Raw genomic sequence first — 11,922 nt, 5'->3', positions numbered from 1 at the left:
ATCGCCGTATCGAAGGAATCAGGACAAAGAAAATGTAGAGATGCCAGGGAAGCATCGGCAATAATAAAAAGGTCGTAACTAGGCTGGCGGGGCATCGCTGATCTGCTCAGCTTCAGGGCTGTCCTCTGCCTCGGAGACAGCCTGTTCAGTCTTAGGCTTAACCTCTTCAGCAGAGACACCTTGCTCAACTTCAGTTTTGCTGTCGTCATCAGAAGCAACCTCTTCAGCATTGGGTTTGCTCTCGTCATCAGAGGCAACCTCCTCAGCTTTGGGCTTGCCCTCTGCATCAGGGATACCCTGTTCAGCCTCAGTCTCACCTTCATCGGAGACTGCCGAAAGCGCTGATTCTTGCTCCAGATGATCGGTGGAGAAGAGACTGCGACTGCTTCTTCGAGACGATGCCGTGGTCGCTGGAGACTCCGACCTGATCACTTCGGCCGTCATCGAAGTCCTCTTCATCGTCCTCGACAATCTTGGTTGGTATCTCGTCTCGAATAGAGTACTGTTGACTGGCGCGCTCTGGCGTTGTGGCGGTTGACGCAAACGATAGTGCAGTGCTACTGCGGTTGGGGATGAGATCCGGCGTTGGTGGTATAGAGCTAGGCCTCCCGGCAGTTGGTTGTAAGCGAGAACTCCCCTCGCCAGCGTCCGAGGTGGCGGTGGAGCGGGCGTCCTCACCATCATCACTGTGAGCAGTCGATAGGCTGCTCATACGGCGGCTAGCACGTGTGCTGGCTCGAGATTCGGCATCCTGGGCAAGCTGCAGGCCGTCAACGGCAGCTTGGCACTGGTCCGCAATGTTGCGAACGATATGGGCGATGGCGTCGGTCTTATCCTTCAGGTGGCGATCGGCCATGTCAGCGAAGCTGGAGGTGGAGAGTCGGTTGCTGCTGCGAGAAGGTCGCAGAGCATGGGTCTCAGCGCCACCCTCAACTTCGTCCGACTCATAGCCATCCTCAACTTCGCGGATGAGCTCCTCAGGCTTGGTGAGGGACTGGATGAGGTGTTCCATGTGGTGGCTCTGGCCACCAATCAAGCTACGCAGGTGCAGAACGACGCGACGAGCCTCGTCACGCTGGCGCATGATGGTGGCATTGGTGTGGTGAAGCTGAGCAAGCTCCTTCTTGTTCCTCTTGCGCTCACGCTCGAGTTCCTCTGCAATCTCCTGCTGGAGAACGAGGGCCTCGAGGGCGTCATCACGCTGCTTCTCGGTGCCAGAGAGACGAGTGGTAAGGCGACCGTTGTCATCCTTCTGCTGTTCAATGAGGGCAGCAAGGCGACGGTTCTCCCGCTTGTGGCCCTCAATCTTGACCTTGAGGTCCTGAGTCTCCTTGGTGAGCTGCTCAGCGAAGGCCTGGAACTTGAGGAATTGCTGCTTCCAGCTTTCCAGCTCCTCCACGAGGTAGTTGTTACGCTTGGTAACTTTACCAAGCTCGGTGTCCATACGACCCTTCAAGTTGATGAAATCCTGCCAGGCCTCAAGAGCGTCTCGAGAGTACTGGTTCCTCTCGCGGACAAGCTCGTTGAGGTGCCTCATTGACACCTTGGTCATAAGAGGCTTCTTGACGGAGCCGCCAAAGACAGCCTTGATGCCTGTGTTGCGGCCCATCTTTTCGCACACGTGGTCCATGACAGCCATGATGGCATCCTGGTTCCACCACTCGGGATCTTGAATAGACTCAACCTCGCCACGCATGACAATGATCTGACCAGCAGGCACAAGCTTGCCACCGCCATAGGCAGAACGAAGGTGCTGGGGAACACCAGATGGAGTAACGTCGCCATTGAGGGCTTGGGTCAATCGGGAGACAAACTTGTTGCGCTGACCAGGAGTCAGAGCGGTGGGAGGGCTGGATGTGAGAACAAAGTTGCGATCCAAGTCGATGACCAAGGCATCAGTGGGAGCCGTGAAGAGGGATCGGCACTCGGCCGTAACACCCAAGATGTAAGGGCCAGGCTCTTGGACGAGCTCCTTGGCATGGCGGGCGTGCACCACGGGAACATACAAACCGCTCCACTCAAAAACTCGGACGCAGTATCTGACAGTCTCTGAGGCAATTGTGAGCATGGCCGGGTAGTGGCTGACAAAGATGATGCGACGGGTGGGAGAGATGGCAGCTTCAATGACGCCAACAATGTTAGGGATGGACAAGCAGTTGAAAAGGGGCCACATGGCAAAGTTCTGGAATCCGGTAGGGGACGAGGGGAATTGGTAGCACAGAGCATAATCCTTCATGTCGATGCGGACAAGGTCATTCAGTCTCGGAGCCGGGAAGCTCAGAATACGAGAAACCTCTTCAGCATGGAACAGGTTAGTAGCCTTGTTCCAGTGAATCCACATGCCACGCAGGTAGTCGCCCAGGAGATTGTACAGAGGGTAGCGAGACAAGAAAGACAGACAATAAGGAATCCAGTATGTCTCCTCGGAGTTGTCATAGTAGTCGTTTTCGGTCCTCTTCCTCAAGTCACGGATGGTCTCGGCCCTCTTCTCGTCGGCCCGCGACCAGACGCGCAGGCAGATGCCATAGAGCGTGTGAGAAGAGTCCTGTTGGAGGACGAAAGAGTGGTGAGTGCAGTGGGGCTGGTTCCGGCCAGTACAGATTTCGACATCGTGAGGGAAGCAAGCCTGTTGAAATCAAAGTCAGCGGCGCACACAAAAAAACTTCATTCACGAAGTAATAATATCAAACATACCCTCATAGAGGCGTGCAGAGCCCGCGCAATCTCGTTGTCCTGCTCAAGACGGGGGCTGCTGCCTAGGATCTCAGGAAGCCAGAACTGTCCAACAGCACCCTTCATGTGGGTGATTTTGCCCTGGGCGGGAGTCGGAGCCTTGACCCATTGAGAGGGCTCTCGGCCGACACCGCAGACCATGTAGGCATGAGTGAGCGTCTTGGGGGTTCGCTGCTGGGGCTTCTGGGTCAAGGTGGAGGGAATTGGCTGGGTGATGCGGGAATGGAGCGATGAGGTACGGCTTGGTATCAACATCGAAGAGTCGACGCCGGCCTGGTCGCGGGTGCTGGGCCGGCCATCACGGTCGCCAGTTCGGGGGCGCGTAAACGAAGGATGGGTGTTGAGAGAAGGAGGCATGGTGGCAGCTTCGATGTCGTTCTCAGAATCGAGCTCCCATAAACACTCTTGCTCTCAGTCGAAGGCGAAGAGAAGCTGTTGAGCTGGCGGATCTCAGCGGGCCATCCGAAGTGTTCCTGGATCTCACGGAGATATGATGAAGGGAGTGACTGTTCAACAGGCGCTTGATGCCTGGAGAAGAAAGTGTGAAGAAGAAAAAAAGGATGCTATCGGACGACCTCAAGTGGTCCGTACGAAGAAAAAAAAGAATCCCGTACAGAACGAGAGGGAACAGCAAGAGAAAGGGAAGAGTCAGGATCAGGCGACGCGAGACGAGGCGAGACACGGGAAATAGAAAAGGGGACTGGACCTCTAGTCTTGGACGAACGGGGGGGACATTCACGCTGCAGCTAGCACGCCGTAGTGGTGGCAGTTAGCGGAGCAGGTACCTGCAGGCTGCTGCAACTGGAGTCGCTCAGCGCCCTCAGGGGCACGGCTGCACCAGCAGGGGGAGCACCCGGGGGTCTTCTCCACCTGCTGTGATTTTTCCCTCTCGACTCGGTATTAGCCAAAAAGACTTCCCCAATGGGCATGGATATTGGATAATTGCACAGACGAGACAAGATATGATGGGCATGATGGTGCTACGAACTAGCACGGAGGACGGAGCACAGCCCAAGAGTAGTCGGCAATAGCGTGCGGCGCGCAATATTAGTTGGCCGAGCTGGAGTGGCACAGAAGACGCAGGAGTAGGTAAGTCATGCAGCGAGCAAGTACAGCATCGGCCTCGCAAGTTGATTCAGTCCAGCAGCTATCCATGTCTGATTGATTCTTGCGCTCCTGAGACGCCCTGGGTGCAAGGAGCATCTCCTGCTGCGTGCAATATCCAGTCCTGTGGCATCCAGGCACCGAGTGCGGCTACCAGTGCTGTCCGCACGAGGGCGACAGGGGTGACTGCATGGATCAGGGATCCTGGCCCGAAATGTAAATTGAGCTGCCCAAGGGCCAATCACGGCGCCCGGAAGGCAGCATCTAGACTCCAGCGAGAGAAATTCGTCTCTACTGGTGCTAGAAGGGAAAGGGGATCGCGGCTTGGCCACGGCGTAGCGGCCGACATGGTGAATGAATCAATCTCAAGAGCTGGACTGGTGTGCTAAAGCTCTGTGGAGGTAGACTACAGTATGAAGGATCAGCATCGTAAGCAGCTTGGACGCCAATTGAAACTCACCAGAGGATACTAAAGAAAAAAGAAAAGTCTCATTCGGTTGCCTCCTTGCCTCGTCAAGCCAGCTGCGCCGCGGAAAACAAGACATGGAGGAAGAGGAGAATGAATGCAAGGGAGAAGAAGAGCCAGCCGATTGCGCATCTCGGTGTCCTCCGTCACAGGTACTGTACTTCCGTACTCCGTGCGGACTACGGGTTGCCCGGTTGCTAAGAGCTACCAAGTATATGACCAGCCCTGTGACAATCAAAGCACTCAACTCATCAATCATTTCACATTCTAGAGGCACTGGCCATACGAGTACGGGGTGCGGAGCTCCAGCAGTACTGCCAATTCTACGGAGAACCTGTCACTCGTTCGTACAGGAAATAAAGGCAGATTGCTCATCGTCATCGTTACCAATCGGCGCAGCCCTTCATCTCGTCGACCCCAGCCGCCTGCATTTCGTCACCAGTTCGACAACAGGGCTGCCCCTGGGCCCTGCTCTCTGCCGTCTTGTTCTCAACTGATGCTTCTATGCTCTGAAACTCCATAAAGACTAAGAGTATGGAGTGCATAACCGACATTCACAGGGCACATCTCGGCACGTTGCGCGCATGTGTGCTCCCTACAGGTGCTCCGTCCTGGTGCCTCTGAGCACTAACATGCTCGCCTGCATGATTGCATGCACCTATTACAGACAGACACACGGGATGGGATGAGCATGGATCAATAGTATGCATTTTCACCCCCGTGTGCCTGCATACAGATATGGCGCCATGCATATCGCACCCATCACTGATACCGTGACTTGTGGGGGAGCGGCAAGATTGCCTGAAGAAGAATGCCAGCGACGCTTCCATTCCGTATCCGGGTCCGTGGCTCTCGAAATGGGTGCGAGCAAGCTTCCAGTTCATTTATATACTTTATTAGCACAATCATGGAGCTTCTAGTGTTCATTTACGAAGTATTCGATGTCCTTCGGTACTTGTTCGTGGCCAATGTTGATCCTCTCGGCCATCCTCGTCCATCATCAAGCATATCCCTTGTTCAGCTTGTATATGTGCCGTCCATTCAACTACATGTAACTAACGTCACGTCGCACCTTTGACAGCCACAATTGGCCACGGCCAATAGTCTTGTCCTCGCCAGCCGTGGCACAATCATCCTGCAGAGCCGATGTACCTGTAGGGTCTCGGGTAGTAGCCCTCGGATGCATGGCCCACGTCCGCGTCAAACAGACTTGGTACGAGGTAGTATTACTACAGCTGCCAACCTCATAATACCACCTTGTCGCAAAGACCAAGCGCTCTCGTGGTATTTTTGTTCCGAAAACTGGCACCGTCGCCTCGTACGATATCGCCAATGGCTCTGGGCGCCGAGCTCAGCAGGCGGTCTGCTCTCCGGGCCTGGACGCATCACCACGATATCCGCGGCGGACTAGCAGTATTCTAGATTATACTGCGCAGGTCTGTGCATGGGATTGCGGCAGTTCTAGCGCGCCGTTTGCTCCTCATGTCACTGTGCTGAGCTGAGCCTGGTCATGAGCGGCAGCATCAGAAAGTATCAATTTACAAGCGCATGCTGTCAACTGTCAAAATGTGATAGGTGACATATGGATATGCAGGGCGAGCCGAGAGGCGGAACCACAGGGTCACCTGCTACATGCTGCATTGAACCTGAATCATTCTCCAGAAATAAAAATAAAAAACAACATCCTGGGCTGTAGACAATATGCGGGCTCCGCATTCCAGTTGTGTTTCGCATGGCGAAGGCGGCTACTGCAAGTATATGCAAGAAATGCCTCCAACAATGCAAGGGACGACGCCGGTTTTGCTTTTGATCCCCCAAAGTAACGGGTAACAAAAGCAAAGAAGGGAAGAAGAAAAAGGAAAAAGCAAGCCGTTTGAAAAGGACCAGGACCAAGCAACCAACAGATACAGGTACGTATCAACTCAGCTGAAGTTGAAGTAACGCCAATGCTGGCCTGTGCTGCCGATCAAGTGCTAGACCAGGTCGTGAAACCACGGCGTTTGCTGTCCCATGTAACACGATGCATCTAGTGTCCCTGTATGGCTGCTCAACCAAAAATAAGGACGGCTGTTAGCCCAATAGGTATTGCTATCATTTTACATTTGATAGACTCGACAGGACAAGCGAGCAATCGCTCAATTCGTAGATTTGGCGTTATACGAGCATAGATCACCCTTGAACTGTCCCACTATGCATCGACATCACTGATCCGGATGTTCTTTTCAGCTTCGAGAAAGCACTTCGGTATCAACAAATAGAATAAATGACTAGTAGTTCCAATACCGACTCATTTTTCGTTTTATGTAGTCTTGACTCTACCTGTAATTGTGTTCGTACAATTAGCTACTTCAAGTCGCTCCAGACACTTACCCTAAACACTGATATTATGTGCCAATTTTTGAAGATGATGGGTAACAAGATGTGTCAAAAAGAAAACTGATATTGATAGTTGTAGTTGTGGATTTAGATTACCTCTGTAATAATATAAATGATGTGGTATTACAAGAAATCTGGCCAAGATATTCCCAGGTAATGTTTGATAGGTATGTACCTATATGTAGTGTGTCGACACAGGAGCGGTGTGGTGTACATGTGGCCCCGGGTGAGGTTAAAAATGCTGTGAATTAATACTAGCCGATGCACGCAACAGTCGTCGCAACTAAAGGAGTAAAGCACATGCATCTACATACGTGCACTGCCTACCCGCAGTACTACTAGGCAGGCACGGAGTATACGTGATAGGCTGGATCTTAATCTAGGTATATGTCAGATGGGCTTAGAATGCCGCGAAACACTGGTAATTCCGACTGGCGGATTGAAGGATATAGTAAAGGTGTACACAATTCTTTTTGAAGTCTATTTATCTACACCGAACTAAGAAAGAAAAGACTACGAACATGACGTGCTCTCTTATCGTCTGTGTACATATGCATTTTCAGAAAGCTCAATATCCAAATCATTCAGTGTGCTAACACTTGGCTCGAAGTACTGACTGAAAACGAAGTATTTATCGAGCCATCACGTAGATGAGCAAACACGGCCACCTGACTGCGTATACCAAGGTAGTATCGTAGCCGTAATTCTTTCTATATGGTGCTGCTAGAGACGGCCTAAAAACTGCCATATTGCCTGTGGTTCCTGATACTGTGACTCATATAGTTTCTCATAGTCTCTATGTGCAACCCATGTGCATATCAATCGTTTGTGCTATCATAGAATATGGGATCTTACATTGTGTAGTTCGCCAAGTCGGAGTGTCAGCTGGTCCCTGCTTATCTCTACCGCGTTATTTCTCTCTCTGCTCAATCACGGGATGCCTCTTGATTTTTGTAATCGGACCTTCACATGCCAAAGCGGATGGTATATTAGAGAAAGGATCAGCAATATGTCAAATCTTTACTCCACTACAAAATACAGAGGATACACCGCAGGGTTGACATCCCCTCCAACGATATCACTACTTTGAGAATCCTTGGATGTAATCCTACTGGTGATATAACGGAGCAAGGCTAAATTTGATGAAGAGGCGCATGTTTGAGAGATTTCTCGTCAAATCACATGTCTACCGAAGGTCTTTCGAGATGCCATTCTCCTCGGGAAGATCCTGCGCAGACTCCTCCTGCAGAGAAATGTTACGCTCTGCCTAGAAGCCATGGCGCAATTGGCTAGTTGACTACGGCTCGAAGCGTCCTGCAACCCTACTTTTAGAGCACCCTGGTGGATATCTGACGCAATGACGCGGGCAATAAATCTGCATGGCAGCCGAGACAGCCAGGGAGAAGGAAGTGGCTTGCATATAAGATTAGCCAGGTGATAATAGTACTACTATTGCTGGGATCAAATCTTGCTAGACTCGGCCGGAGGCCTTTCAATGCGGCTTGTGACAGCCGTCTGTCTTGTTCATAGTTTATTTTGTTGACTAACATGATGCTATGATGTTTTTATTCGCCGAAAGGGATAAGCTACAGGTTGGAATTGTCTCAGACATGTCTAGATAGCATTGTGCTAAGCTGGACCCTGCTTTTCATTTTGTTTATTTATCACTATTTGAGCATAGATGAATAAGCCAACCAATAAGAATACAAGATTCCGCCATTCAGTCATATGGCTTCGTGGTTTGTTGCGGTTTTCGCTGGAAGCAGAGTCGGAATCCGAGAATAATGCACGCTAATCGGACCTTTGAGTCGGAGATGAGAAACATATGACCACGTAGCTATCGTAGTCATGAATATCAGGGGCCAAGGCTGCTAAGAGGGTCTTCATATCATGGAAATGACCAAGATAATACTGGGTCTTATGCAAATAATAGATGCTCAGATGACCATTTTGTTAGGCTGCGAATTGTTCTCTCATAACCCATATCGCAGAGTCACCATATTATTTACAATTAGTGGTACGACACATGCACCCTTCGATCTCACTCAGAGATAACAAAAGATGCCCTCTTCATCAAAGTAGGCATATACGGGTAAGTATATGAGAATGGTGTCTGTCTTTTGGGCAAGATCTACATGTAAGTGATTCTGAGCCAGCAAACATGCTTGCAAGCAACGCCTGTAACATGGCAACTTATAGCCGAGATGTTGTGTCTGTGCGACAGCCCATATGCAGATATTCATATGCAAGATTTGGTAAATATAGAAAAAAATGCAATCAGGCCCACGTCAAGCGCGATAAGTAAAATATCCAGTCACTGCAGAACGATGAGGTCAACAAGGGACATGAACAAAAAAAAAAAAGGTACAACTTCATGTCTGGCATGTGATTGTGGCTGGTGAACTCCAGTTTTCCACAATAATCCGACAAGGGTGCGATACTAGCATCCGGCGTGGATCGATCAAACTTCCGACCTGGAAAACTTAAAAAAGGTCTTGGAAATTTGCCGGCGGAAAGCCAAACGTTTGTGATGAACAGAAGAAAAAGGAAATCGAGGCGCGCGGAAGAAAAGTCCGCGCAAGTGATATGCGGTGCTACTGCTGCGCTGCTACACAACTTGGCGCCGATCGGTTGGGTTCAAGTTTCGAAAGGCACGGCTTGGCCAATCACCAGTGCAGCCGAACGGCCGGGCAAGAGAAGAAGCACTTACAAAAAAAGCACGTACGAGTTAGCCAAGGCATGCAACATGGAAGCGTTTTCCTACACGTGATGGCAAGCCGGTCTTTGTTCCTCTTCATCTGATGCCGAAAAGATACGAGACAGGAGTTTGCGTCCCGAGAAGAGTGTAGCCTTGGCGCTCACGCTACACCCGTTGTCAACCACAAAGTCGGCTCAGAGTCGCCCCATCTCCGGCTGCTTTTCGTCCCCTTTGCCCCCTTGTATGGTTGGACGGTTGGATGGGATGGGCAGGAGGTTTTTTTCTTTTCTTTTTTCGCTAGCCGGTGAGTCGTGGGCCAAAGTGAGATGTGACGCACTCGACCGAGGTGCCGCAGCGAGTCAGTCAGCATCGCAGCCGCTGTAGCTACTACGAGAATGCTCCGTCTGTGTACTGTATGTGCTGCTTGGCGAGAGAATTGGGGGTACGGCTGAGAGATAAGCAAGCTCCCAGCAATTCTGCTCTCTCATTCTTGGGCAAGGGGGAACGTCCCCGGTGCGGCGCCGGTGCGGGTGGAGTGAGCGAGCTTCGTTTCGCTAGCTGACTGATCGCTCGATCTCAGCGATAAGGCGGATGATGACTGCATACACGACGCCGGTATCCGTACGGTCTTGCTGCTGCTTCATGTTAATGCAAATAATGCATCAGATGTGCCGCGTGCTTGAATTCGGCAGATTCAACAGAGATAGCGCTCGCACACCGCAACAAAGGGTCCAATGTCGCAATCCCGGATATCTCGCTCTGGATGCCATGCCATTCCCCCTCCCCCCTCGTTCCAATCCTGCGAAATCCCATGCTGCCAGGCGATGCGGGTTTATCTGCCAGCCCGGGACCGTTTGAGGTGATTAGTCGTTGCTCCGTATCAAATACTGCCAAGAGATTCCTGGTAATGGTATGGCAACAGATGCAGCATCCAGCATCCGGGGGGTGCTACCAACCTGCTAAGGCATGCGCTTGTAGATTGCGAAATCGCCGAGGGCGTCGATTGGGTTGAATGATTGGAGAATTGAAGCCTTGTCCAACTAGAGGCACGGGAGCGTTTACCCGGATGTGCCGCTAATCAACAGTCCAAGCAGGAAAAAAGAAAAAGGCAATGGCCAGCAAAACTAACTTTTTTGAAACCGGTCGTGCTGCTGCGGTTGGCTCAGAACAGCAGGCGAAAGGTTCCAAGGTTGCTTTCACATGTCGGCCAAGTGAGACGCACAGGAGGGATCCCTGCTTGCGAGGTGTGGCTGAGGCCGAGCTGTGGCCAATCGCGGCTCGGCTCCAAGCTGCAAGCCTCACACGTTTCCAGGGAGCGATTGACAAGCTGTTTCGCCGCTTTCACATGCCTTTTTCTCTCGTTGTCATGTTCCGTTCGCGGGAGGGCGCCTTGAGCCCTTGAGCTGTGCGCGTTATCAATACATCATCCCAGGTGGCGTGCCAAACCGGCACCCTTGGGGGACTGGGGAATGCTCATTAATAGGCATCCACCCCGTCCTTATCGCCGTCCTGCATCCCTCCTGCTCGACTCTCACTTTCTTCTTTTCATCTCTCATTCTTCTCTCATCTCCTCTCCAATTCCCAATCCTCAATAACCTACTCCGTGTCAGTCAAGCAGCTGTACATCATCGCATATCGACCGACGACGACCTTGTCCTGCGTTTTCCATCTTCAATTCTCACCCACCACTTACACCACCACACATCACAATGCCTGCTCCTCAGGTTAACGGCGAGGTCACCAGCCATGTCAATTCCGCCTTCCTCCAGGTATGCATGGATTAAAAAAATGAATCGCTTTGTCATCGCACAATGGCAAACGCGAATCGAATCGAATTGTGATGGCTTTTGGTCCGGTTATTGATCATTTTGGCAGCACCTGTTCTCCTATCCCTTGGTTAGCGACGGCATTCACACTGTGACCACCAACGAATACGCACAGCGGCCTATCAAGCTGGGCGAATCTGCCTATAAGACTTTTGCCGCCCCTGTTCTTCCCTACTTTTCCAAGCCCTATGGTATCGTCTCTCCCTACGTCCAAAGGGCCGACTCCTTTGGCGACAAGACCCTGGACCGCATTGACGAGCGCTTCCCCATTGTCAAGAAGCCCACTGGTGATCTCTACAACGAGACCCGTGGTCTGATTCTGTTCCCCTACCAGAAGGGACTCGAGGGCAAGGAGCACGTTTTCAAGATCTATGCTTCCGAGCTTAAGAAGCTTGAGCAGGAGGGCGTCGTAGCCCAGGGCAAGGCTGCCGTTTCCACCGCCTTTGTCATTAGCAACGAAACGCTGGCCTGGCTGAGCAGCTGGGTTGCTGTCAAGAAGGGCGACGCTTCTGAGGCTACCAAGGAGAAGATCAACCAGTAGACGATTTCCGGAGTGGATTACAAGCGAAACAGCGCATCATTTCCTTTTTTGACCGGCCCTCTCTCTCTTCTTTGTCTTTCTCTTCTTACCCTTTTGTTTGGGTCGGCATCGTGTCGACTTCCTCTGTCACTGGATCTCATTTGCTTTTTTGATGCCAGTTCGCTATTGGGATGAAAAG

General features: G+C 51.5%; 3 protein-coding genes across 3 annotated transcripts; 2 read left to right on the top strand and 1 right to left on the bottom strand.

Annotated features, from left to right (window-relative positions):
* Positions 1 to 319: 319 nt before the first annotated feature.
* On the bottom strand, positions 320 to 3,090 carry M431DRAFT_79901 (hypothetical protein; the record flags this gene model as incomplete). Its single annotated transcript, XM_024922877.1, has 2 exons — positions 320 to 2,626; positions 2,695 to 3,090. 2 exons carry the CDS (start codon positions 3,088 to 3,090, stop codon positions 320 to 322), a joined length of 2,703 nt encoding a protein of 900 aa, XP_024776228.1.
* A 6,119-nt stretch (positions 3,091 to 9,209) lies between these two features.
* Positions 9,210 to 9,449, top strand: M431DRAFT_493019 (hypothetical protein; the record flags this gene model as incomplete). Its single annotated transcript, XM_024917063.1, has 1 exon — positions 9,210 to 9,449. The coding sequence occupies one exon, from the start codon at positions 9,210 to 9,212 to the stop codon at positions 9,447 to 9,449; it is 240 nt and encodes a 79-aa protein (XP_024776227.1).
* A 1,609-nt stretch (positions 9,450 to 11,058) lies between these two features.
* On the top strand, positions 11,059 to 11,896 carry M431DRAFT_506307 (hypothetical protein). Its single transcript, XM_024918787.1, has 2 exons — positions 11,059 to 11,146; positions 11,253 to 11,896. The coding sequence occupies exons 1-2, from the start codon at positions 11,087 to 11,089 to the stop codon at positions 11,742 to 11,744; spliced, it is 552 nt and encodes a 183-aa protein (XP_024776226.1). The 5' UTR covers positions 11,059 to 11,086; the 3' UTR covers positions 11,745 to 11,896.
* The last annotated feature ends 26 nt before the right edge of the window (positions 11,897 to 11,922 follow it).

Source organism: Trichoderma harzianum, assembly GCF_003025095.1.
Source record: "Trichoderma harzianum CBS 226.95 unplaced genomic scaffold M431scaffold_4, whole genome shotgun sequence".
Taxonomy (NCBI): domain Eukaryota; kingdom Fungi; phylum Ascomycota; class Sordariomycetes; order Hypocreales; family Hypocreaceae; genus Trichoderma; species Trichoderma harzianum.
This window is presented reverse-complemented; position numbering and strand designations above follow the sequence as displayed.

What these genes read in the sequence shown, in the direction of transcription:
- M431DRAFT_506307 (XM_024918787.1), top strand. Translation starts at nt 11,087, where the DNA reads ATGCCTGCTCCTCAGGTTAACGGCGAGGTCACCAGCCATGTCAATTCC. An exon ending in TCAATTCCGCCTTCCTCCAG is followed by an intron (nt 11,147 to 11,252) that starts GTATGCATGGAT and finishes TCATTTTGGCAG; the next exon opens with CACCTGTTCTCCTATCCCTT.